This window comes from Rhinoraja longicauda, chromosome 21 (genome assembly GCF_053455715.1).
Source record: "Rhinoraja longicauda isolate Sanriku21f chromosome 21, sRhiLon1.1, whole genome shotgun sequence".
In the NCBI taxonomy this organism is placed as follows: Eukaryota; Metazoa; Chordata; class Chondrichthyes; order Rajiformes; family Arhynchobatidae; genus Rhinoraja; species Rhinoraja longicauda.
Genome location: NC_135973.1, coordinates 13,846,702 through 13,872,009, shown reverse-complemented (window position 1 = coordinate 13,872,009; position 25,308 = coordinate 13,846,702). Strand labels below are relative to the sequence as shown.

Sequence of the window (25,308 nt, the reverse complement as noted above, 5' to 3'; positions counted from 1 at the left end):
CTCACCAGGGCTCTGTACTCCAGGTGTGGTCTCACCAAGGCTCTGTATAACTGCAGAAGGCCCTCTTTGCTCCTATACTCAATTCCTCTCGTTATGAAGGCTAACATGCCATTAGCTTTCTTCACTGCCTGCTGTACATGCATGCTTACTTTCAGTGACCGATGTTCAAGGACACCCTGATCACATTGTACTTTTCCTAACCTGACACCATCCAGATAATAATCTGCCTCCTGTTCTTGCCATCAAAGTGGATAACCTCATATTTATCCACATTATACTGCATATGCCGTGCATCTGCCCACTCAGCCAACTTGTCCAAGTCACCCTGCATCCTCATAGCATCCTCTTCACAGTTCACACTGCCACCCAGCTTTGTGTCATCTGCAAATTTGATAATGTTACTTTTAATTCCTTCATCTAAATCATTAACATATATTGTAAATACCTGTGGTCCCAGCACCGAGCCTTGCGGCACTCACTGGTCACTGCCTGCCATTCTGAAAGGAACCCGTTAATCCCTACTCTTTGTTTCCTGTCAGCCAACCAATTTTCTATCCATGTTAATACCCATGTGCTCTAATTCTGTCCACTAATCTCCTGTGCGGGACCTTATCAAAGGTTTTCTGAAAGTCCAGGTACACTACATCCACTGGCTCTCCCTTGTCCATTTTACTTATTACATCTTCAAAAAATTCCAGAAGGTTTGTCAAGCATGATTTCCCCTTCGTAAATCCATGCTGACTTGGACCAATCCTGTTACTGCTATCCAAATGCGCCACTATTACATCTTTAATAATCGACTCCAGCATGTTCCCCACCATAGATGCCAGGCTAACTGGTCTATAATTCCCTGCTTTCTCTCTCCCTCCTTTCTTAAAAAGTGGGATAATATTAGCTATTGTGCAAATTCCACACCAGCAGCCTCCAAGGTCAGAATCGAACATGGGTCTCCTGCACTTTGCAGGAGACGACATGTAGTCAATCCATTACATTATCATCAGGAGCCAGAGGGAAGAAGAAATAACAGAAAAAAACAAGAATGAAAAGGTACCATTTCTCTAGTAGCCTTGTTTACGACAGTATTCCTTTTATTCTTTTGTGCTCACAACTACCACATGCTGTTTAAATTAATGGCAGGAGGTGAGTTACTTGAAGTTATATCACAATCTCCTCTTGCTCACCTCAATTCCCTTTGCACTCCATATTAATGTGCTGCAGCCATACAACTGCTTTGTCTCTCACTGTTGCCAGGTTTTCATCTTGGATGGGTGGTGCTTCACCACGCTCAGATATTAGGACATACTTTAAACCAATCTTGTAGATTATGGCATTAAAGTGTCCGAGTCCAGCGCAAAACCCCTTTCATTTTGTCCTGAAGTTATGGAGAACCTCGAACATAGGCAGATAGAATGTTGAATTGGGATCTAGAAAAGCATCAACTTACACCAATTGGGTCTTCATAGTGGACGGCCCTTTCGCAAACTGGTTCTTCCACTTGATCATTCGGATATCCAAAGAGTTAAAGGTGAGGTACCGCAGTGTTTCCATGGCAACATTGAGGTGTGGTAGCTGGTGAAGGTTGTCCTGTTGCCAAATGAACATTCCCACCACAGGAGACCCATAATTCTGCATCCAAAGGACATCGCCTGATACCCTGTCTATAGTCACCACCAAACCATCACCATTTGATGCAAAATGAGCCATCTCTGCAAAAATCAGAAACAAAAAGATAACCACTGGTGAGTTTACCAAATGAGAGGATATAATTTCACTTCAGAAGAGAACTCATATTTTGGTATTCAATAAATTTTAAATTTTCAAATCTATATATTACAAAAACTCTCATCTTATATATATGCGTATACAGCCAAAATGGTACACGATAGCGCAACAATTTTAGCATCACTTTATTCATCATTGCCTGTGGGTCAAATGGTTGTTATATTTTAAACGTTTTTCACTTTTTAAACTTTAAAAATCACTTTTTTAAAGTTAAAAAAATCACTTTTCCATTTACCCTGCTCGTGAGCCGTGTTCGACGTCACAATGGGAACCCAACACGTCCGCGCCTGCGCATTTGGGGCCCGTTGATCTGATACTTACGCAAGATGGTCGCCGGATCCGCGCGTGCGCAGAACTGGTCCGCATCTGCGCACCTCCGTCTTCTCCTCCTCCTCCCACTCCGCCATCTTGTGCGCGACTCCCGCCGCCGCGCTCCCGCCGGGAGGTGTAGTCCCCGCTCCCGCCCGGCCCCAGCGCCCCTGACCATCACCGGACTACAATCCCCAGCAGGCAGAGCGCCACACACATAAACACACACACACACAAACACTGCGGCCGCTCTCCTTCTCCTCCTCCTCCCGCTCCACCATCTTGTGCACATCTTCCGCTGCCCGCCGGGAGGTGTAGTTCCCGCTCCCGCCCGGCTCATCTTGTATGTATGTTTCCTAAGAGTAAATGGCAGGGGGGATGGGGGGGGAAGGATAAGGGGGGTTGAGGGGGATGGAGTGGGGGGAGGGGAGGGGGGATAAGGGGAGTTGAGGGGGATGGAGTGAGTGAGGGGAAGGGGCGGAAGGGGGAGGGCCAGAGAGCCCCTAAGAGTGGAGAGGGGGTTGAGGGGAGATGGAGTGGGTGAGCAGTGGGAGGGGATGGGGGATAACGGGGGTTGAGGGGGGGGTGGAGTGGGTGAGGGGAAGGGGCGGAGGGAATGGGCGTGGGGAGTGCCAGGAAGCCCCCAAGAGTGATGGGGGGGGGGGGGGGGGGTGAGGGGAGCTGGGGGGATAAGGGGGGTTGAGGAGGGTCAGTGGGAGGGGGGAGTGGGGGAGGGGAGGGTGCTACACCAATGCGGGAGAGTTTGAGGGGGGATGGAGTGGGTGGGGGGAGAGGATGGATAAGCAGGGTTGAGGGGGGATGGTGGGTGTGGGGTGGGATAAGGGGGTTGAGGGGGGGGGGTGGAGTGGGTGAGGGGAGGGTGCTACACGAATGCAGGAGAGCTTGAGGGGGGATGGAGTGGGTGAGGGGGGGACTGGAGGAGGGGGGATAAGGGGGATGGAGGGTGAATGGGGGGGGGGGGGGAGGGGAGGAGTGCTGGAGAGCCCCTAAGAGTGGAGGAGGGGGGGTGAGGGGAGATGGGGGGATAAGGAGGGTTGAGGGGGGGATGGAGTGGGGGGGGAGGGTGCTACACCAATTCAGAGAGCTTTGGACTCAACGGGTCCACACTGTCCTAGTGTATAATAAAATTGTAAAACTTACTATAGTCCATGTTTTCACTGTATAAAGGAGCAGAATAGTCATAATAGGTTGCATTCCAGAAAATTTCACGTGTCTTGGTATCATACATGGTGATCATATACTCTGTCAAGTTAAAGAATAAAACATATTCACTACATAGCTTCAATTTTTTAAATATAATATAAAGCAGGGAATTTTACAAAAGATTTAATACTGCTGTTAGAGTATTGGCCTTGTCATTTATGGCTCTGAAATTTGCATTCTTACTCAGAGGATTGTGAGTTCAAGTCCAGTGCCTGAAACTCAAATCCAAAAGCCTATGCTGACATTCCAGACTGGTAATGATAAAGTGAAGCTGTTAGAAATGCTGTATTTTGGATGATATTAAACTGAAGCTCTGTCTGCCCTCACTGGTGGATGTAAAAGCACAATTTTGATGAGCAGAGGAATTAACTCAAATGCCCTGGTCAATATTCATCTCTCAATTAACTCTACTAAAACAGATTATCTGGTCAATATTACATCACTGTGGAATTTTGCTCTGGGCAAATTAGCTGCCTTGTTTCCTTCATTACAACAGTGAATACAGTAAAAAATATAATGCACTTTGGCTTGGTCCTGAAAGAGATGTTTAGAGATACAACGTGGAAACAGACCCTTTGGCCACACCGACCATCGATCACCCTTACACTAGTTCTATGTTATCCCACTTTAGCTTCCTGCACACAAGGGGCAATTTACAGAAGCCAATTTATCTACAAACCAATTTATCTACAAACCCATTTTTGGAATGTGGGAGGAAACAAGAGCTCGCAGAGAAAACTCATGTGATCATGAGAACATACAAACTCCAAAAAGAGAGTCAGGATCGGACCCGGGTCTGTGGCATGTGAAGCAGGAACTTTACCACTGCGCCACTATGCTGCCACAGTGAAAATGCTATGCTCTATATTTGAGGACAAAAACTCTCGAGCACAGGTGCTACATTGCAAAGAGACTTGAATGTGTAAAACAATGGGGTGATAGCCTCAAATTATGGAGTCAGCCATTTAGGAAAGAGAGCCATAAGGAGATACACTCACAGTTAATATATAGTTCAACAAGCTTTTAGAACTTCATTGTAGGTGGATTTCAGCAGAAGAGAAGAGATATCTTGCCCTATAGAACCCTAGTGAGACAGTATCTGGAATATTGAGCACAGATCTAATCTCTCTACCCAAGGAAAGACATACGTCCAATGAGGAATCTGGTGAGAAGTCTCTCCAGATTAACTTCATGGAACAAAGGCCCAGTGCAAATTGGAAGAACAGCACTTCATATTTCACCTGGGCAGCTTACACCCCAGTGGTATGAATATTGATTTATCCAACTTCAAGTAACCCTTGCATCCCCTCTCTCTCCATCGCCTCCCCATCCTAGTCATTGTGCTAATTTCACTGTCGTCCTGGTGAGTTTCATTGTCTGTATAACTCGTTTTCACTTAGTACACAGCTAACAATGGCCCGTTTCCTTTATCATGGTTACTTTTTTGCGTATCTTTCATTCATTTGTTCTATATCTCTTCATTTCACCGTCTATATATATATATATATATATATATATATAGTGAGATAGTTACACGACTGCTTTGTCACTAATGGTTGCCAGGTTCTCATCCTGGATGTAATGTAATCAGCAGTGTGATACACCACACCCAGATACCAGGACACACTTTAAACCACTCGTAGCATGTCCAGGTGATTTTTATACAAGAGTGTAGGCTGCCACGCCTCTGCACCTATTTGAGCCGGTCATGATGGTAGCCCCACTGACTGTCAGTATGATCGAAGGGCAATGATTGTCATTCTTCTGGCCTGGGAATCCTGCTGCGGGGAGCCAACGTCTTGATCACTGAAGTCAGGGAAGTGGTTATAGTCTCCGTGGTGGAAGTTATGTACCATAATCCTTCACTCCAGCTGATCGGTGTGCACGGATCGCCCATGCAGAGTGAGCGGCGGCCATCTTCCAGCAGCTCCCATCGCTACTGCTGATGTCTCGAACAGTCGTTTTAGCCAGTGACTTAACTGAATTATCGATTCGGTTGGACGATCCAGCAGTGCCAACAGAAGACTGGACACCGTCTTCAGGTTCCTGATGGAGATAGTCAAGGATGCAAAGTTGTGTGATGCCTTCAACAACCCTGCAGACGGAGAATAGCTGCAATTCACTTAATTGTAACTGGATGGCTCAGCCCAGTCCCAGTCACACTTCCTTTTCATGTCGAAGATTGTTACAGTCACTCTCACCAAATGCACGCTGGTGTTCTTCTCTGACCAAAGATCTCTGATTTTTGGGATTCCTGTTATCTTCAGAAGGACCAAAAGGCAGACAGGGGGATGTGGAAGTTAATTGTCAAACTGCTGACCCCTGAGAATATCAAGAAACTAAATAATGTGAGGTTCTATCCATCCCTGCTGTTTAGGATGGGCCTGGCATCGATGCTGCACAATGTGCCAATCAGCTGCACTTTGCTCACTACGTGCCCTCTTTTCTTCAAAAAATCAACACCTGTGACCATGTTTATTAAGCAATGGTCAGCCTGCAGGCACTGCAGGACAAGGACTCAATGGATCCTGTGGCATAATTCCCTAAACATTCTGCCCAGTTTGTCTGACGAAATGCCTCATCATCAGAACTCACCAACAAGCGCAAGACCTTGCTTGGCTGGCGCTGATTGGACCCTCCAAGTCAGATGCTTCAGGTACTGTCGGAGTCTTACTCCTGATGCATGCTGCCCTGGAGAAGGATGCAAGACTCCTTGTCACAGTTCACCTGAGCAGCTCTGTAACAGAGGATTCTCTGATTTAATTTAGATTAGTTTATCATTTTCATGTGTGAAAACCTTTTTGTCGCATGCTATCCAGTCAACAAAAAGACTACATGATTACAATTAAGTTACCCACTGTGTACAGATACAGGATAAAAGAAATAACATTTAGTGCAAGATAAAGTCCTGTAAAGTCGATTAAAGATAGTTTGAATGTCTCCAATGAGATTGATGGGAGGTCAGGACTGTTCTCTAGATGGTGAGAGGATGGTTTAGTTGGTGATAACAACTGGAAAGAATCTAGAGCAATGTATTTTCGAACTTCTGTACCTCTTGCCTGATCAGAGAGGGGAGAAAAGGGGGTGAGACTGGTCTTTGGTTATGCTGGTGGCCTTGTCGAGGCTGCATGAAGTGTTAATGGAATCAATGGAAGGGAGGCTGGTTTTCTTGATGGTGTGGGCTACGTGCACACCTCTCTGCAATTTCTTGCGGTCTTGGATGGAGCTGTTTCCAAACCATGCTGTGAGGCATCTCGATAAAATGCTTTCTACGCATCTATAGAAGTTGGTGAATGTTTTTGTGGACATGCTGAACTTCCTAAGCCTTCTAAGGAACTAAAGGTGTTTGTTTGGATGTGGCTGGTTCAGGACAAATTACTGCTGATACTTATTCCTAAGAACTTGCAGCTTTCAACCATCTGAGCTGTTCCCAGGGACACATTTGGAGAAGGGGATCAAGTGCTGCTGGAAGACCATCAACTCGATGAAAGACACTCCCTGGACCTGAAATGTCAGTCTCCCAGGACAGTGAGATGGCCGTGAGGGAACATTGCACACTGTTGCCAAATGTTACCCATGTCAAGACTGCAGGAGAACGTGCTGAGGGACGCTATGAAGCGTGGTGCAACCAACATGAAGTCTGTGGGGGAGGACCACAGTCCAAGGTCCTCCCACTGCTAGACATTGAGGGGAACACCCCTCAAACAGGGGAAGGAATTTCACCCCAGGCGTCCACGAGTGGCAAGATAGGTGCGAACACTACTGAGTATGACCTATTGATTATATAGACACTTACAATGTATGAAGTGGTTTTGCACAGTTTTTGTTTTGTTTGTATTTTTTATTCTGAATAAAGTTTATGTGTGAAATTTAAAACCTATTTCATTTAGTCCATAAAGTTTAGAGGGAAGCACATATCCAGACAGAGAGAGTGTTTAAATAAAGGCAGAACATATTGGATATATACAGTAGGTTAGGCAACATTTTTCAAAAGGGAACCGTGCTTCAGATTGGCGACCTATCACAGAATTAGGAAAAGTTAAAAATAAAATATATTTTAAGTTGTAGTAGAGGAGGGAAGGAGAATAAAGAAAATGGAGAGAAGAAAAGGAATTTAATGAACATGTTGGAAACAAAGGGGGACCGAATGACACAAACAGTAATGATGCTAATAGAGATAATTTAGTGAAGGCTTGTCAATCATCGCAGATCTATAGACAATAGACAATAGGTGCAGGAGTAGGCCTTTCGGCCCTTCAAGCCAGCACCACCATTCAATGTGATGGCTGATCATTCACCATCAGTACCCCATTCCTGCCCTCTCCCCATACCCCCTGACTCCGCTATCATTAAAAGCTCTATCTAACTCTCTCTTGAAAGCATTCAGAGAATTGGCCTCCACTGCCGTCTGAGGCAGCGAATTCCACAGATTTACAACTCTTTGTTTGGAGAAAGTGTAAACCGAGAAGATGAAAAGAAACAATGGAAAGAGAAATGATCAAATTGAAAAACTGAACTCTGCAGATGCTGGAAACTAACTAAAGGAGAATTCTGGAAATACTCTAAACTTGTGGTATCTTTTACAAATGATAATCTGAGATTGTTGGATTAATTATTGAGTTTTAATTTTTTTAAGCTGTAGCCTCCATTTTCGGAAATTGAGGTGGTGTTTCATAAGCCATGTTGAGGTTTTGCTGTATTGGTGAGAACTCAGGCAGACACTCTTGGGGATTGGTTGGAGAATTAAAATGACAGGAAACTGGAAGCTCAGACGCACACTTTTAAACTTAACAGAGGCATCTGCAAAGTGGTAAGCAGAGAATGACCTCGTGACTACCTTGCAGAACGCCTCATTTCAGGAGCAGTTTTGCCAAATTACAAGGTGAGTGGGGGCGTGAAGCGATCGACCACGGTGAAGAGGTGGGTCATGCCCCGGGACGGCGGCAGCGGCCCCACGATGTCCACATGAATGTGGTCGCAGCGCTGCCGAGGGACACGAAACTCCTGCAGAGGCGCACGCACGTGTCGCTGGATTTTTGCAGTTTGGCACGGGATGCAGGTGCGTGCCCAGTGTGCGACCTGCTTACGCAGCCCGTGCCACATGAAGCGGGAGGCTACGAGGGCCACCGTCGCCCGAATGGAGCACCTCTAATACCCTGCGACGCCAGACGACAGGGACGATGGGCCGCGGCAGGCCAGTGGAGGTGTCGCACAACAGCGTTGTATCCCCGGGGCCACAGACTATGTCCTCCAGCTGCAGGCCGGACACGGCTGTACGATAGGTGGCCATCTCCTCGTCCCCCAGCTGTGCGGCTGCTAGGGCGGAATAGTCGATCCCCCCGGCCATTTGCAGGATGGCGTGGATCGCGGGTCTAGACAGGGCGTCGGCCACCCTGTTGTTTTTTCCCTCCACGAACCGAATTGAGGTGGTGTACTCCGACACATACGCCAATTGTCTTTGTTGCCGCGCAGACCACGGATCCGAAACCTTGGCGAAAGCAAAGGTGAGTGGCTTGTGGTCTGTGAATGCAGTGAAGGGTCTCCCCTCCAGGAAGTACCGAAAGTGGCGTACCGCGAGGTAGAGGGCGAGGAGCTCACGGTCGAACACGCTGTAACGCCGTTGGGCCCCGCTGAGGTGCCTGCTAAAGAAGGCGAGTGGTCGCCATCACCCGTCGATGTGCTGCTCCAGCACCGCACCGACCGCCACCTCAGAAGCGTCCACGGTCAGGGCGGTTGGGGCATCCTCCTTGGGATGGACGAGCATCGTGGCCCTGGCCAGGGCCTCCTTAGCCTGCTCAAACGCCGCTCCTCCTTCGTCGTCCCACTCGACCTCCTTGCGGCGACCAGCCATGAGGTGGAAGAGTGGGCGCATAGTTCGGGCTACCGCCGGCAGGAAGCGGTGATAGAACAAAATCATCCCGGCGAATTCCTGCAGGCCCTTGACAGTGGTCGGTCGGGGGAACCGGCGGACAGCGTCGACCCTGTCCGGAAGAGGTACCACCCCTTGTGGGGTCACCCGATGGCCGAGGAAATCGATGGTCGTCACCCCAAAACGGCACTTGGACGTATTAATGGACAAACCGTACTCGCTGAGGCGTTTACACAGCTGGCGGAGGTGGGTGCAGTGCTCCTGCCTCGAGCGGCTGGCCACGAGTACATCGTCCAAGTAAACAAAGACGAATTCTAGACCACGGCACACAGTCCATAAGCCGTTGGAAGGCCTGTGCGGCGTTCTTCAACCCAAACGGCATCCGTAGAAACTCGAATAGGCCGAACGGAGTGATGATGGCAGTCTTGGGGATGTCATCGGGGTGGACCGGGATTTGATTATACCCACGCACCAGGTCCACTTTGGAGAACACGGAAGCTCCGGCCAGGTGGGCATTAAAGTCCTGGATGTGCGGAACCGGGTACCTGTCGGGAACGGTCGCGTCATTCAAGCGCCGATAGTCCCTGCATGGTCGCCAGCCCCCGTCCGCCTTGGGGACCAGTTGGAGTGGTGACGCCCACGGGCTATCGGAGGGGCGCACGATGCCCATTGACTCCATCTGACGAAACTCCTCTCGAGCTAGACGGAGCTTGTCTGGACCTAGACGCCGCGCTCAGGCGTGCACGGGTGGCCCGGTGGTGGGGATGTGATGTTGCACCCCGTGCTTGGGAGCGGAGGAGGAGAAGTGGGTTTGCACAATGTCCGGGAAGTCCGCCAGGATGCGCGCGTACGTCGCATCCACGGACGACAGGGGTCCGACGTTGGGGGAGACCGGCCTCAGCTTGCTGGAGTGCACCAGGCGCTGCCGCCTGACATCCACGAGCATGGAATGCGCCCGCAGGAAGTCGGCGCCCAGCAGCGGCTGGGAAACATCGGCAATGATGAACCCCCATGTGAACCAGCTGTCGCCGAAGTTAAGGGCGAGCTGGCAGACCCCGTAAGTATTGATGGGGCTACCATTCGCCGCAGTGAGGAGGGGGCCGCGTTTGCCCGTATGGATATCGGCGGTGGAAGGAGGTAGGACGCTCACCTCTGCTCCAGTGTCCACGAGGAACCGACCCCCGGTGCGGCGAACCCGAGCGAACACGCGATGGATCTGGCCGGCCGCCGAAGGAATCACTGACGGCCGGCCCTTGCGTTTCCTGGAAAGGCACAAGGTAGGCGACATTGTTTGGCATTCGGTCCCCAACGACGGTGATAATAGCACCAGCCCCCTCTGCTGGTGGCCGGTGGTGGTGCAGACTGGGATGCCCACCAGCGACCTCCGGTGGCCTCCAGCGGTATTGGAGGTGGTGCTGCTTGGGCCGACCACCAACGACCTCTGGTGGCGTCTGGCTGAACTGTCGGCGGGCCGTGCGAGAAGGGCGTGCCGGCACCGGGGTGCCCGATGGCGGCCGGATTTCGCCGCGGGGGTCGCCCTGAAACGGGGTCGACGGCGGCCCCGGCTTGCTGATGGCCTTCCGACACCGCGGAAAAGACGGCCAGCGCTTCCAGGTCCTCCCGACGGGACATCCATATCTGGTCAGCGCGCTCGCCCAGCCCCTGCGTGTCGGTGAAGGGGTCCCCAGCGAGCTGAGAGCGGAGGTCGACTGGGAGCTGCCGAAGGTAGGCTTGCTTAAATAGAAAACAGGGCGGGTGGTCGCCCATAAGGGCGAGCATGTCCTCCAGTAGGGCCGACGGCCGTCGGTCCCCGAGCCCCCCCCTGCTCATAATTCGAGTTGTCCTCTCGGCGTCGCTGAGGCCGAACCTCCTGATAAGGAGTTCTTTGAGGCCCGCATATTTGTTAGCCGCGGGGGGGTCGTTTAGGTAGGGCTTTATTCGCCTTGCTGTCTCCTGGTCCAGGGCGCCGACGACATAGAAATACTTTGTTAGGTCAACGGTTACCCCTCGCACAGCAAACTGTGCCTCTGCCTGCTGGAACCAGACCTCAGGCTCTTCGGTCCACAGGGTCGGGAGTTTGAGGGAGACAGCATCGAGGTCGGCAGGACCGGGTTGCGCATTATTGCGCGACATCACGACGCGTGATGTATGTCGAGGTCACCAATGTAGTGGCCTGGCGGAAGCCAGAGAAAAGGCAAGACGCCAGGCAGTTTTAGGTAAGGTTCTTTATTAGGTTGTGAGCTCCTGCTCACAGCTAGTCCACCTAGGGATGAGCCACGCCTCCCCACGGGCTGGCTTTTAACCCCTTACACCTGTCCGTCACGTAACGAGGGGGCTGACCCAAGGAGTGGCCTGATCCGCCACACTGTTGAGATTTTTAATCCAACCACAATCTTGTTAATTTAAAAGTGTTCACAGTTTCACAAAATAAAGTTATAAACTGCAAAACTGTGAACACTTTTAAATTAATAAAATTGTGGTTGGATTAAAAATCTAAACTGTTTAGGATTGAATAAGAATTATAAAATAATTTCAAATAAACTATGTTGTCAACACATTAAAAGACTAGTTATAATTCTCTGAGTTTAAATTCAACAAAATATGGGCAGTTGTCCCTTAGTAATTAATAAGCTGAACAGAAACTAGACTGTTAATAAACTCTTGTGTGCGTCTTCACATATGTTACTAAAAATATCAATAGTCTGGTTATCTATCAGTATAACAAGTTTCACATCAGTCAATTTGTATCCAACCTCCCACAAAATAGTTATGCACTACCTATTCTGTTTTGTCACAGGATCATAGTCTTACCACTGGATGTCACTATCATCCTGATTTAGGTACATCAGTGATACAAATACCTTACCATCATTATAATATTCACTGCCACAAAAGGCTTAGGCACAATGGTGAATTATAGTTTTCCAGAGACTGACACATTATAATTCTGAAAAAATGACTGCCCCATAGTATTCTTTCCAGGCAAATACTGCCTCTTGGTCCCTTGATACATTGTCCCCATTCTTGGCTCTCAATGATGTGGGCACTTGGGTGTTTGAGCCATGGATGACCTTGATAATGTTGAAGAAAGCAGTTTGTTGGGCCTCCTTCGCTCGTAGGCCATGGATTTTCTGATGAAGCTCAACTTTCAGCTATCTGCAAGCCATTTCTTTTCCCTTGAGGTGTTGCGGCGTTTGTAGCCTTGCGTTTGCAGTTGGTTGGCTCCAGGATCTTTTGGGCATTCTCATCAATGAGTTCTTTTACAGGTGTCAATCAAAGTGACGTCTGCATAGCCCAGTCATTGTGGCCACTCTGTAGTTGCTATTGGTTGGGAGTGATCAAGTTGTCTGTAATGGAAAGGCTATCTTTTGTGGGTTCCTTGAGATCTTCAACAATGATATACTGAACTAACAGGTTTACAGCAGATCCATCCTTAGCGCAGACTGTGGTCAAGCAAAGCGTCATCACCCAATCTTTTTTGCCATAATGCTGCCATCTCGCCTCCAACAAATTTCCTACTGGAATGAAAGTAATCTACAGGATCTACAACGTTTCCACTCCAGACCCAAGGTCATCTGACTTCAGGCAATAGGCTGAAATATGTAGACAACACATATTTACTCGTACTTGGAACATAAGTTGCCAATAGTCGATGATACTTTATTGTCACATGTACCTAGGTACAGTGAAATTCCTTTTTTTAATACAGTTCAGTAAATATACTTACTCTACAGAGACATAATCATATTTAAGTACATGAGTGTAAGAACAGTAGATTACTCTGAGGCAGTCCACAAGGATATGCTATGTTCCCGGTGTCAGACCGTTTCATGCACATACTCAACACCAGACGCCCAAATCTGATGCTCAATTCCAGGCTCCTACAATGCAAGAGATGATCAGATGGACAGATACAATAAAGCTGTTTTTAATGATTCCATGATAAAATCTAACATCCCCAACAAATCATGGTGATCTCTGATTACGGCTACTTAAATGGAGAAGAAACATTCACAATGGTAATGACAACCTTGAGTGTATTTGTCAGAACTATACAGAAGCCCAGGAGAAATGGCAGAAGGGCCACAACCCAATCAACTGCTTGCCTGTCCCAGCAAACACTAACTATCCTATAGGTGACAGAGTCCGCACACTCACAATGGTCCCAGCAGCCAATTCAGAAACCTTAAAATGGATGAAAGCAAGCTATCCCTACTCTTGAAGGGCAGCCTGAAAATGACTAAAATCTAACACACAATTTACATTATCAGATAAGTATTAGCCAGGACACTGGCAAAATCACCCTGATCTTCAAATGGTGATATGGTTCACTGACCACCTGAAAAAACAGTTGGATTGTAGGCAAACCATAATGTTTCCAAAGACTCCTCTCTCCATTGACAAATCCAGCTGTCCTTTACACTTCCCTAACATGGATTGCTTCAATGATCCTTCCCCTTTATTTAGACATCCAATATATTTTAACCTATCCTTGTGATTTGAATTCATCACGATAGTGAATTTGAAACAGGATCAATCTTGACAATTCTTTTTTTAAATCACATAGAAATGAATTGGGTCACCTATATCATTGAATAACTAATTCCAAGATCCCAATATTTTCCTCCCAATAATTCAAAATACTTGAATACCTGTTCGCCCGATGTACAGGAGAGGAGTGGTTGGACATATGTTCCCTGACATATCTGTGGTCAGTGTGGTCTGCTTTTCTCCAGTTTCAGGATCTACTATGAACCACAGATCCTGTTTCTTACCTAGTACAAAAAAGCACACGTTATATTTATCGATAACACCCAGAGTCATCAGTCACATCAAAGCGATTTTAAAATGACATTTGCTTCATTTAAAAAGTTTCTCTGCACACATCATGAAACTGTGAAAGAACAGACTGCAGTGGTGTCCAATACAGAAGTTCACAATATCAAATGCAGAAAATTAACGTATAGTGTCAGTGAATTATATCTACAATCCAGGAGCTGTTTGGTGAGGGGTGTTGTCCTATGAGTAAACATTGGATGGCTTGACATGTCCTGGTGTCTGGAAGAGCGAGAGGAGTTTGACTAAAAATAGAGGTCCTGAAGGGATATGATGACATTTTCTCAGATATCATGAATTTTTGTAACTCAATGAACAGTGCAAGCAGAGTCTTGGCATATCTTTAAAGTAGCAAGGGGATGAAAGACTAGTGGGGGTGGATGGAAACATGAAGATCAGAAGATTAGGGCGGTCACGGTGGCACAGCGATAGAGTTGCTGCCTTACAGCGAATGCAGCGCCAGAGACCCGGGTTCGATCCTGACTACGGGTGCTGTCTGTATGGAGTTTGTATGTTCTCCCCGTGACCTGCGTGGGTTTTCTCCGCGATCTTCGGTTTCCTGCCACATTCCAAAGACGTACAGGTTTGCAGGTTAATTGGCTTGGTAAATGTAAAACTTTGTCCCTAGTAGGTGTAGGATAGGGGGATCGCTGGTTGGCGCAGACCAGGTGGGCCGAAGGGCCTGTTTCCACACTGTACCTCTAAACTAAACTAAACTAAAAAATCAGCCATGATCTTATTAACTGATGCAGCAGACATAAGAAGTCAATTGGCTTGCTCCCGCTTGTGCTTTAAATTAATGGGTTTGTAAGTAATGGATCATATAGACTAGTCTTTGCAATCAATGAAAATGTATGTTATTTTTTGGAAATGATTTGCTCATAAACAGAGAACATAGAATAATACAGCACAAGAACAGGTCCTTTGGCACACACTGTCTATGCTGAACATGATGCCAAGACCATCTCTTATCTATCTGCACATAATCCATATCCCTTCATTCCCTGAATGCGGGTCAAGGAAAGAGTGTTCACGTCGCTACCCTGTTTCCACCAATCTTTCCACCACCAGGCACAAAAAGCGCAAAACACCATTATATGCAGATGCCGAGACGTGTGTTCAGCTCTGGCTGAACAGTTTCTAATCTTGTGATGTGGACTCGATAAGAAGATTCCCTGCATATCCAGGTGCCTAACCTAAGGTCTTTTAAACGCCAGCTTTCCCTCTCTCTCTATCCCTCCCACAACCAAGTCACACCAGCTTCTTGTTTTCACCCAACAAACAGCTAGCAATGGCCTGTTTGGTGGCTTTAGACAGGGTGCAGAAGAGATTTAATAGAATTAGAGGGTATTTGTTATAAGGAGAGCTTGGACAAACTTGGATTAATTTCGCTGGAACACAGGAGGTTGAGAGGAACCCTGATAGAATTTACAAAATTATGAGAGGCTTAGATGTCAGTCAGGACCCTTTACCCAGCGTGGAAATATCAGACCCGTGGGTATAGCTTTAAAGTAATAGGGGCAAAGTTTAAAGGAGATGTGTGGGAAGATATTGGAGACCATCTTTTACATAGAACATGGTGGCTGCCAGGTGGGGCAGATATAATAGTAGCGTTTTAGATAGGCAACATGGATATGCAATAAATGGATCGATATATATCATGTGCAGGCAGATGAGATTAGCTTCTTTGCATCATGTTCGGCATAGACATTGTGAGCCAAAAGGCCCATTCCTGTGCTATACAGTTCTATGTTGAATTTGATATTATTCAATAGTGGAGGAGACGTGAGAAGTCAAGTGGCTAATTGCATCTTTTAATTGTAGAATTAGAATTCTGAAATGCTGGCCAATTCATAGTCATGGAATTAAACAGCACAAGAACAAGCTTTACAGCCCACTGAGTCCACACTGGCCTTCTATCTATCTTAAAGGAACTGAAACTTTAGTTTCTTTTTTGCTATTCACTAAATTTTCAAATATATTCTCAATCCTTAATTTTCTTTCTCTATTTACTGGTCACTTCTATTCACTACCTTTATTTATTCAACGCCCAATTAAAAAAATATCTGCATGACCTCTTTTGTAAGGACGATACCTTTTATCACTTTGCTGATAATTGAATGTAGACTGATTGAATAGTAATTACCTGACTAGATTTGACCCAGTTTTTGTGGATAGGACATACCTGGGCAATATTTCAATTGTCACAACAATGCCACTGTTGTGACTGCACTGGAACACGTTGGCTGCAGGTGGGGGGAAGGAGGGGGGGGGTAATTCAGGAACTCATGACAGATAATATGTACTAATGCCATGATATTATTTCATCCCCATAATCTTTCATGTATCTAGTGTTCTCATACATTTCTTCACAACACGTGGAGTAAATCAAATTGGCTGAATTGGCCAAATAGGCTGTGCTCCTACAACCGTGGGAGGAATTTGATATTTTGGCTGAATCTGGTTGCAATTGTTTTAGCCTTTTCTTTGGCATTTTTATTCATGGACCTGTCAATAGACAATAGACAATAGGTGCAGGAGTTGGCCATTCGGCCCTTCGAGCCAGCACCACCATTCAATGTGATCATGGCTGTTCATTCCCAATCAGTACCCCATTCCTGCCTTCTCCCCATACCCCCTGACTCCGCTATCCTTAAGAGCTCTATCTAGCTCTCTCTTAAAAGCATTCAGAGAATTGGCCTCCACCGTCTTCTGAGGCAGAGAATTCCACAGATTTACAACTCTCTGACTGAAAAAGTTTTTCCTCATCTCCGTTCTAAATGGCCTACCCCTTATTCTTGAACTGTGGCCCCTGGTTCTGGACTCCCCCAACATTGGGAACATGTTTCCTGCCACTAACGTGTCCAACCCCTTAATAATCATATATGTTTCAATAAGATCCCCTCTCATCCTTCTAGATTCCAGTGTATACAAGCCTAGTCGATCCAGTCTTTCAACATACGACAGTCCCGCCATTCCGGGAATTAACCTAGTAAACCTACGCTGCACGCCTTCAATAGCAAGAATATCCTTCCTCAAATTTGGAGACCAAAACTGCACACAGTACTCCAGGTGCGGTCTCACCAGGGCCCTGTACAACTGCAGAAGGACCTCTTTGCTCCTAAACTCAACTCCTCTTATTATGGACAACATTCATTTGGCTTTCTTCATTGCCTGTTGTACCTGCATGCTTCCTTTCTGTGACTGATGCACGAGAACACCCAGATCTCGTTGTACTTCCCCTTTTCCTAAACACCATTTAGATAATAATCTGCCTTCCTATTCTTACCACCAAAGTGGATAACCTCACACTTATCCACATTAAACTGCATCTGCCATGCATCCGCCCACTCACACAACCTGTCCAAGTCACCCTGCAACCTCATAGCATCTTCCTCACAGTTTACACTGCCACCCATCTTTGTGTCATCTGCAAATTTGCTAATGTCACTTTTAATCCCTTCATCCAAGTCATTAATGTATATTGTAAATAGCTGCGGTCCCAGCACCGAGCCTTGCGGTACCCCACTAGTTACTGCCTGCCATTCTGAAAGGGACCCATTTATCCCCACTCTTTGCTTTGTCTGCCAACCAATTTTCTATCCATGTCAGTACCCTACCCCCAATACCATGTGCTCTAATCTTGCCCACTAATCTCCTATGTGGGACCTTGTCGAAGGCTTTCTGAAAGTCAAGGTACACTACATCCACCGGCTCTCCCATTTCCATTTTCCTAATTACATCCTCAAAAAAATCCAGAAGATTAGTCAAGCATGATTTCCCCTTCGTAAATCCATGCTGACTCGGAACGATCCTGTTACTGCTATCCAAATGCTCCGTAATTTCGTCTTTTATAATTGACTCCAGCATCTTCCACACCACCGATGTCAGACTAACTGGTCTTTAATTTCCTGTTTTCTCTCTCCCTCCTTTCTTAAAAAGTGGGATAACATTAGCTACCCTCCAATCCACAGGAACTGATCCTGAATCTATAGAACATTGGCAAATGATCACCAATGCGTCCACGATTTCTAGAGCCACCTCCTTAAGTACCCTAGGATGCAGACCATCAGGCCCTGGGGATTTATCAGCCTTCAGTCCCATCAGTCTACCCAACACCATTTCCTGCCTCATGTGAATTTCCTTCAGTTCCTCCGTCACCCTAGGATCTCTGGCCACTAGAACATCTGGGAGATTGTTCGTATCTTTCTTAGTGAAGACAGATCCAAAGTACCGGTTCAATTCGTCTGCCATTTCCTTGTTCCCCATAATAAGTTCCCCTGCTTCTGACTTCAAGGGACCCACATTTGCCTTAACTATTTTTTTCCTCTTCACATACCTAAAGAAACTTTTACTATCTTCCTTTATATTATTGGCTAGCTTACCTTCGTACCTCATCTTTTCTCCCCGTATTGCCTTTTTAGTTTTCTTCTGTTGCTCTTTAAAAGAGTCCCAATCATTGAAAATCAAAATGTTCTCAGAGTCTGTTCCTCCTATTAGATTCCACTGACTGAGTTGATTCTCAATGCCTTCCCAACCATCCACAGACTGAGGCCGCCAACTTCACAGGATCTGATGGTGCCCCCGGCTACTTGCAGATTTGCAATGTCAACGCTACCAGCTACGACAACTTTCACTTGGTTCACTCTCTCTGATCCTACTCTTCACTTGATTGCCTCCAAACCTGGGTCCTTAATACCAGCACCGCTCTGTCCTGTGGCTCTTCCTCCAATACTAACCATGCCATTTCCTCAAACCCACTGGAGTTTAGAAGGATGAGGGGGGCCCTCATTGAAACTTATCAAATAGTGAAAGGCCTGGATAGAGTGAATGTAGAGAGGATGTTTCCACTAGTCTAGGACTAGAGGCCATAGTCTTAGAATAAAAGGGACGTACCTTTAGATAGATGAGGAGGAATTTATTTAGTCAGAGGGTGGTGAATCTATGGAATTCATTGTCACAGACAGCTGTGGAGGCCAGGTAAATGGATATTTTTAAGGCGGAGATTGACAGATTTTTGATTAGTAAGGGTGTCAGGGGTTATGGGGTGAAGGCAGGAGAATGGGGTTGCGAGGGAAAGATAGATCATCCACAATTGAATGGCAGAGCAGACTTGATGGACAAATTGCCCAATTCCCCTCCTATAACGAGCCTCACCACACACAACCCTCTCCCCATTCTTCCTCTATAGTACCTCCTAAGACCCTACTCCCCTGCCCCATGTCTCCTCAGAGCCTAGGTCTCAACTCAGCCTCAAACCCTGTTGGGTTTTTACCACCCCCCTGACCTCTTCCTCTAGAAAGCTGAACGTTTGTAGTCCGCGGTGGATGCAGATATATCTCCATCCTGGGAAAAGGGTTCTGGCTGTCTACCCTATCTCTCCCTATTATGACTTTATGCTTCTATCAAGTCTCACATCAACTTCCGGTGTTCCAGAGAAAACAATTTATGCCTGGCTGACCACTCCCTATAGCTAATACCCTGTAATCCAGGCATCATTCCAGTGCATCTTCCAGGCATCTTCTGCACCCTTTGCAAAGCCTCCAATCGTTCCTGTATTGGGGTATCAAAATACATACAATTCCCAAAAGTGGCTCAACAACAGCCATATAATGCTGTATTCTAATTTCCTGACTCTTATACTCATTGCCCCATCTTGTGATGGAGACATCTCACATATTGTTGTAGAGTATGATTTGGTAGGTATTAACGAGTCTGTGAGATAGCTCTCCCAATTTGAATACAAACTTGCAAAGCCAACTAGGCAGGAAGTGACTCTGTCATCTTCAAATACAGTGCCCAGGTGTTCCCATTTCATTGTTCTATGCTCTCATAGTGGTGTCATTACAGTAAGGCAGGGTATAGTTAGCGGATAAATGGTATTTGAGATAAACAATATTAACAGCTACCACAAGCCTAAAGCCCAAAACAACCCTGATGCTAGAAACCTGAAAAAAAGTCCATTACAGGTTGATGAATTTGTATTAGAATAGGTCCTACATCATCAAATAAAATACTAATTGTATTTCTCTGTACACAGATTGTGTTTGATCCAAGTACTCATGTTATTTTCTGGTTCAATTCACCCCAACACATTGTGCACTTTTGGTGTTCACTGAGCAACACTGCCAAAAACAGTAACACCTACAGTGTCTCTATATTAGGAGATGACGATGAGTGACCTGGTAAACCTTCATCAAAAGGGGGTCTGAACATTTATAACATTGCTGTTATATAACCAAAGAAATGCAAAGGAATAAAGTTGATTAATAATCAGAAAATCTTTACCCGTGTACAGTATTCCATCAGAGCTCCGACAAGGGGAGGAATGAACCAGTTCAGGGATGGTGAAAGGGAGTTTCTGAAATAAGAAGCAACAGTATTTGACAATCAGCAGTGAGATCAGAAGACTTTCCGGAAATAATGATGCGGAGATCAACCATTGATTATTAGGAATGGGAAATAAACATCTTCAGTCGGCCATTAAAATTAGACTGCCTTAGCTTCCTAAGGCACTCTGCTACCTTCTCCCATCCTCTGTAGTAGCTCTTCACTCAAACTCTAGTTGCTACCACACCTTTCGAATTTAAGGCCTGCAAATTGTGTCTTCCTAGCTCTTCATTCTTGGACCTATTTCATTGCTTTCCAAAAGTATCCATCAACAAGTGTATTGTGTATACTCCCAAATTTCACTTAACACTAATCTTGAAGCAAGAATTATAAAAGTAATCAGTTTCCGTCTTGGACTTTCCACAATGTCAACATTAACAACACTACGAATTTGTGTGATGGTCATGGTCAGCTCACATCCTGGGTAAATGTTCATCTCCCCATACAGAATAATTTGTTCCAGTGTCAAAAATGAACTTGCAGAACTTTAATGTTCTTTCCCCACTTTATGGCATAACATGGGATAAAGTCCTTGGCCTGCAGCATATTCACTTAGCCTTAGGAATACTTCTCTTCTATCTGTCACTCCCAGCAGCCATTGAGCTAGCTTCCATCATGGCTGATCCTGTGCCTTGAGACCATTTTCTCATGCCCAAATTTCATATTGTACAATTCCTTTTGTGTCCAAAAATGTATTGATCGCAGCCTTGAAAACGATTGCTTCAATAATTGAGCATCCCCCCAGTCCCTACCTACTCTGGGTAAAAGACCAGCTGAGTTTTTTGAAAAATATTTTTCTTGCATGCCTCATGTATTTCAAAACACAAAATTGTAACCTTTGCCTCTTGGTCCTGCTCCTGGGAACTTCCCTTTCCCTCCCCTATTATTATTATTCTCTGTTTACTGTCTATCAGTGAAACTATTAAAACCAATGCTCGAGCAATGACAGTAATGTGAGCTCTCACCCTCACTAGAACTTTTCATCTCCAACTGCCGGTGTGACATTAACTGCCTCAAATTCTCCACTCCCCTGACTCACTCTAACCTCTCCCCTCCTGAATGTACAGCCCTCCACTCACTCTGCAACAACCCCTACTTAGTCATCAAACCCGCTGACAAGGGAGGAGCTGTGGTAGACTGGCTTGCTGACCTCTACCGGACCGAGGCCTGACGACAACTCTCGGACTCCTCCTCCTACTTATCCTTGGACCATGACCCCGCCGACGAGCACCAGACCTTAAACACCAACACTATCACTGATCTCACCAATTCCGGCGCTCTGCCCATGCCTCCAACCTTATCGTTCCACGGCCCGATTTTACCTTCTCCCTAAAATCCATAAACAGAACTGTCCTGGCAGACCCATTGTTTCTGCCTGTTCATGTCCCACCGAACTAATTTCCACCTACCTTGACTCCATCCTATCTCCCCATGGTCAAATCCTCCCCACCTATGTCCAAGACACCTCACATGCTCTCCGTCTCCTCAATAATTTCCGGTTTCCAGGCCCCCACTCCCTCATCTTTACCATGGATGTCCAGTCACTTTACACCTCCATCCCCCACAAGGATGGTCTTGAAGCCCTCCGTTTCTTCCCCGACCGTAGAACCAGTCAATCTCTATCTACTAACACTCTCCTCCGCCTAGCAGAGCTGGTTCTTACCCTAAACAACTTCTCCTTTGACTCCTCCCACTTCCTCCAAACCCGAGTCGTAGCTATGGGCACTCTCATGGGCCCTAGCTATGCCTGCCTCTTTGTCCTCTTGGTCGGGTACGTCGAACAATCCCTGTTCCAGATGTACACTGGCCCCATTCCGGAACTCTACCTCCGCGACATTGACGACTGCATTGGTGCTACCTCTTGTACCCATGCAGAACTCACTGACTTCATACATTTCACCACTAATTTCCATCCTGCTCTTAAATATACTTGGACCATCTCCGACATCTCCCTACCGTTTCTGGATCTCACCATCTCCATCACAGGAGACAGACTAGTGACTGACATCTACTACAAACCCACTGACTCCCACAGCTATCTGGACTACACTTCTTCCCACCCTGTCTCCTGCAAAAAGCCTATCCCCTACTCCCAGTTCCTCCGTCTATGCCGCATCTGCGCCCAGGATGAGGTGTTTCACACCAGGGCATCAGAGATGTCCTCATTCTAGGAAACGGGGCTTCCCCTTTTCCATTATAGATGAGGCTCTCACTAGGGCTTCCTCTATATCCCACAGCTCCGCTCTTGCTCCCCCTCCCCCCCATTCGTAACAAGGACAGAATCTCCCCTGTCCCCACCTTCCACTCCATCAGCCAGTGTATCCAACAAATTATCCTCCAACATTTCCGTCACCTCCAACGAGATCCCACTACTGGCCACACCTTCCCATCTCCTCCTCTTTCTGCGTTCTGCAGAGACCGTTCCCTCCGTAACTCCCTGGTCCACTCGTCCCTTCCTACCCAAACCACTCCATCCCCAGGCACTTTTTCCCACAACCGCAGGAGATGCAACACCTGTCCCTTTACCTCCCCCCTCGACTCCATCCAAGGACCCAAACAGTCTTTCCAGGTGAGACAGAGGTTCACCTGCACCTCCTCCAACCTCATCTATTGCATCCGCCGTTCCAGGTCAACTTCTCTACATCGGCGAGACCAAACGCAGGCTCGGCGATTGTTTCGTTCAACACCTTCGCTCAGTCCGCCTTAACCAACCTGATCTCCCGGTGGCTGAGCACTTCAACTCCCCCTCCCACCCCCAGTCTGACCTTTCTCCAGTGTCATAGTGAGGCCCACCGGAAATTGGAACAGCACCTCATATTTCGCTTGGGCAGCTTACAGGCCAGCGGTATGAACATTGACTTCTCTAACTTTAGATAGTTCCTCTGTCCCTCTCTTCCCCTCCCCCTTCCCAGTTCTCCCACTGTCTTCCTGTCTCCACCTATATCCTTTCTTTGTCCCGCCCCCCCGACATCAGTCTGAAGAAGGGTCTCGACCCGAAACGTCGCCCATTCCTTCTCTCCAAGATGCTGCGTGACCTGCTGAGTTACTCCAGCATTTTGTGATATCTTTGATTTGTACCAGCATCTGCAGTTATTTTCCTACAATAATGTGAGCCTACATTTTATATAACAGAAATTAGGAAATATTGCGTACTATACCAAAGTTAAAACATACTGAAGCAGAACTTTAGCATATAACTTCTGGTGCTTTGTATCAACTGTGTAATAGAAAAAGAAAGACTGGCATAAATTGAAGTTCTAAAATAGCAACCTTTGAAACTGAAAAACATTTGGTTGGGTGCAAGGCTTGAAGTTAAGTTACAGAGTTAAAAATAAAGAACAAAATATGATTGTTTATCTGGAGCTGAGATGGCTGCAATAAAGACTCTTGTGCTGGAGACTTGACTGAGGTCAAGCCGTGGAAATGTGCTGATTGTTAAGTATATAGGATGTTTTTACAGAATCCTTTCTTAAGCACTTGAGTGATGCATTGAAACCATGATAGGGTAGATTCTTTATAAAATATGGAAGGAAATTAAATTATTAGGTCGAATACATGATAAACAGGCTGTATAATGCTAAAGAGGAGCTGGTTTCAAAACCTAACAGGAAAGGAAATTGTTGCATTTGGGTTTTGAAACTGATCATGATTTCAGAGGCTTTGGAATAGAAAGCATAATGACACCTGGTAAGTTGTTAACACTTGTTGATTATAGGAGGTTCAGACTGGAAGTTAGAAAATGAAATGAGAGCCAAAGAGAGAGCACATGAAAAGACTAGCTGCAGAAGTGTGGCCAATCCAAAGATATTCTACTATCCATGAGCAGGAAAATGGTTGTATGACAAGAGGAGGAAATCAGAGGCCAAAAAATGAATTGAATCATAGATACAGAGGACATGGCTGAGATATTTTACAGCAGCCTTCATGAAGGAAGATCGCTGGAGTTTCAGCATAGAAAGATATAATTGAGATTTTGGATGTTAAAAAGTTGTCAAATTGGACGTACTTAAATGGCTAGCTCCACGTTGATTAATCGCCTGGTCCAGATGGAATACTTCCATGGTTGCTGAGAGATGGGAGGGAGAAAATTACAGAGGTCCTGGTCACAATGTTCAAAACATTTAGATGCATGAGTGGTGCCCAAGGTATGGAAAATTAAAAGATGTCAAGATCAATGTATGGTTAACTATAAACCTCTGTAATGGGAAACAATAACAATAAGAACAACAGGAACAGAATTAACAATCATTTGGAGAAGTGATTGATTGATTGACTAGAGAAAGCTACCATGGATTTTCTGTTGACTTACTTGGTTGAGTTTTTTTGTACTGTTGTTGATGTACATTAAATAGGCAATTGTATTATAATTCAACTTTTCCAGCAGAGATTGAAAGATTTTTTTTAAATAACCTTATGGATATGGTGCAGCTATCCCAGAAGATAGCTCCAAATTTAGCTGAATAATATCCTCAGGATTGAAACATATGTTCAAGGTTCATGAAAATATCATAAAACATACCATTAGTCCCTCTTTAGCTGTCCCTCCCATGATATAGAGACTTCCATCGTTTGGGTCTGGAATAAATGCTGGTCTACAATCAAAATAAACACATTTTTGTGTTAAACAGGGTTCAAATTGCTACTGTATAACAGGGACAAATATTTCGATAAGTAGCGCAAGCTGGTAAACAAAAGTAACTCCAATTAATTTGGCTTCAAATAACATAAAGTGCCTCAAATATATCAACTAAAATAACATACATAAACCATTAATAAGATGATCAATAGTCCTCAGCAGACCAATCAACCTGTAAGTAATTTCAATATTTTTATATCATCATACTACACTGAACTACCTGTTCAGGTGCTGTAATGTCTATTGGTTTGAGCATTCTTTA

General features: G+C 46.0%; 1 protein-coding gene across 2 annotated transcripts in view; it reads right to left on the bottom strand.

Annotated features, from left to right (window-relative positions):
• The window catches only part of ern2 (endoplasmic reticulum to nucleus signaling 2), a 65,419-nt gene that overhangs the window by 18,704 nt on the left and 21,407 nt on the right, over positions 1-25,308 (bottom strand). For both annotated transcript variants that reach the window (XM_078417795.1, XM_078417796.1), the window contains exons 4-8: positions 24,930-25,002; positions 20,309-20,381; positions 13,837-13,959; positions 3,253-3,354; positions 1,445-1,706 (exon numbers count right to left, since the gene is read on the bottom strand). In XM_078417795.1, coding sequence (XP_078273921.1) covers positions 1,445-1,706; positions 3,253-3,354; positions 13,837-13,959; positions 20,309-20,381; positions 24,930-25,002 — 633 coding nt within the window. The remainder of the gene's footprint in view (positions 1-1,444; positions 1,707-3,252; positions 3,355-13,836; positions 13,960-20,308; positions 20,382-24,929; positions 25,003-25,308) is intronic.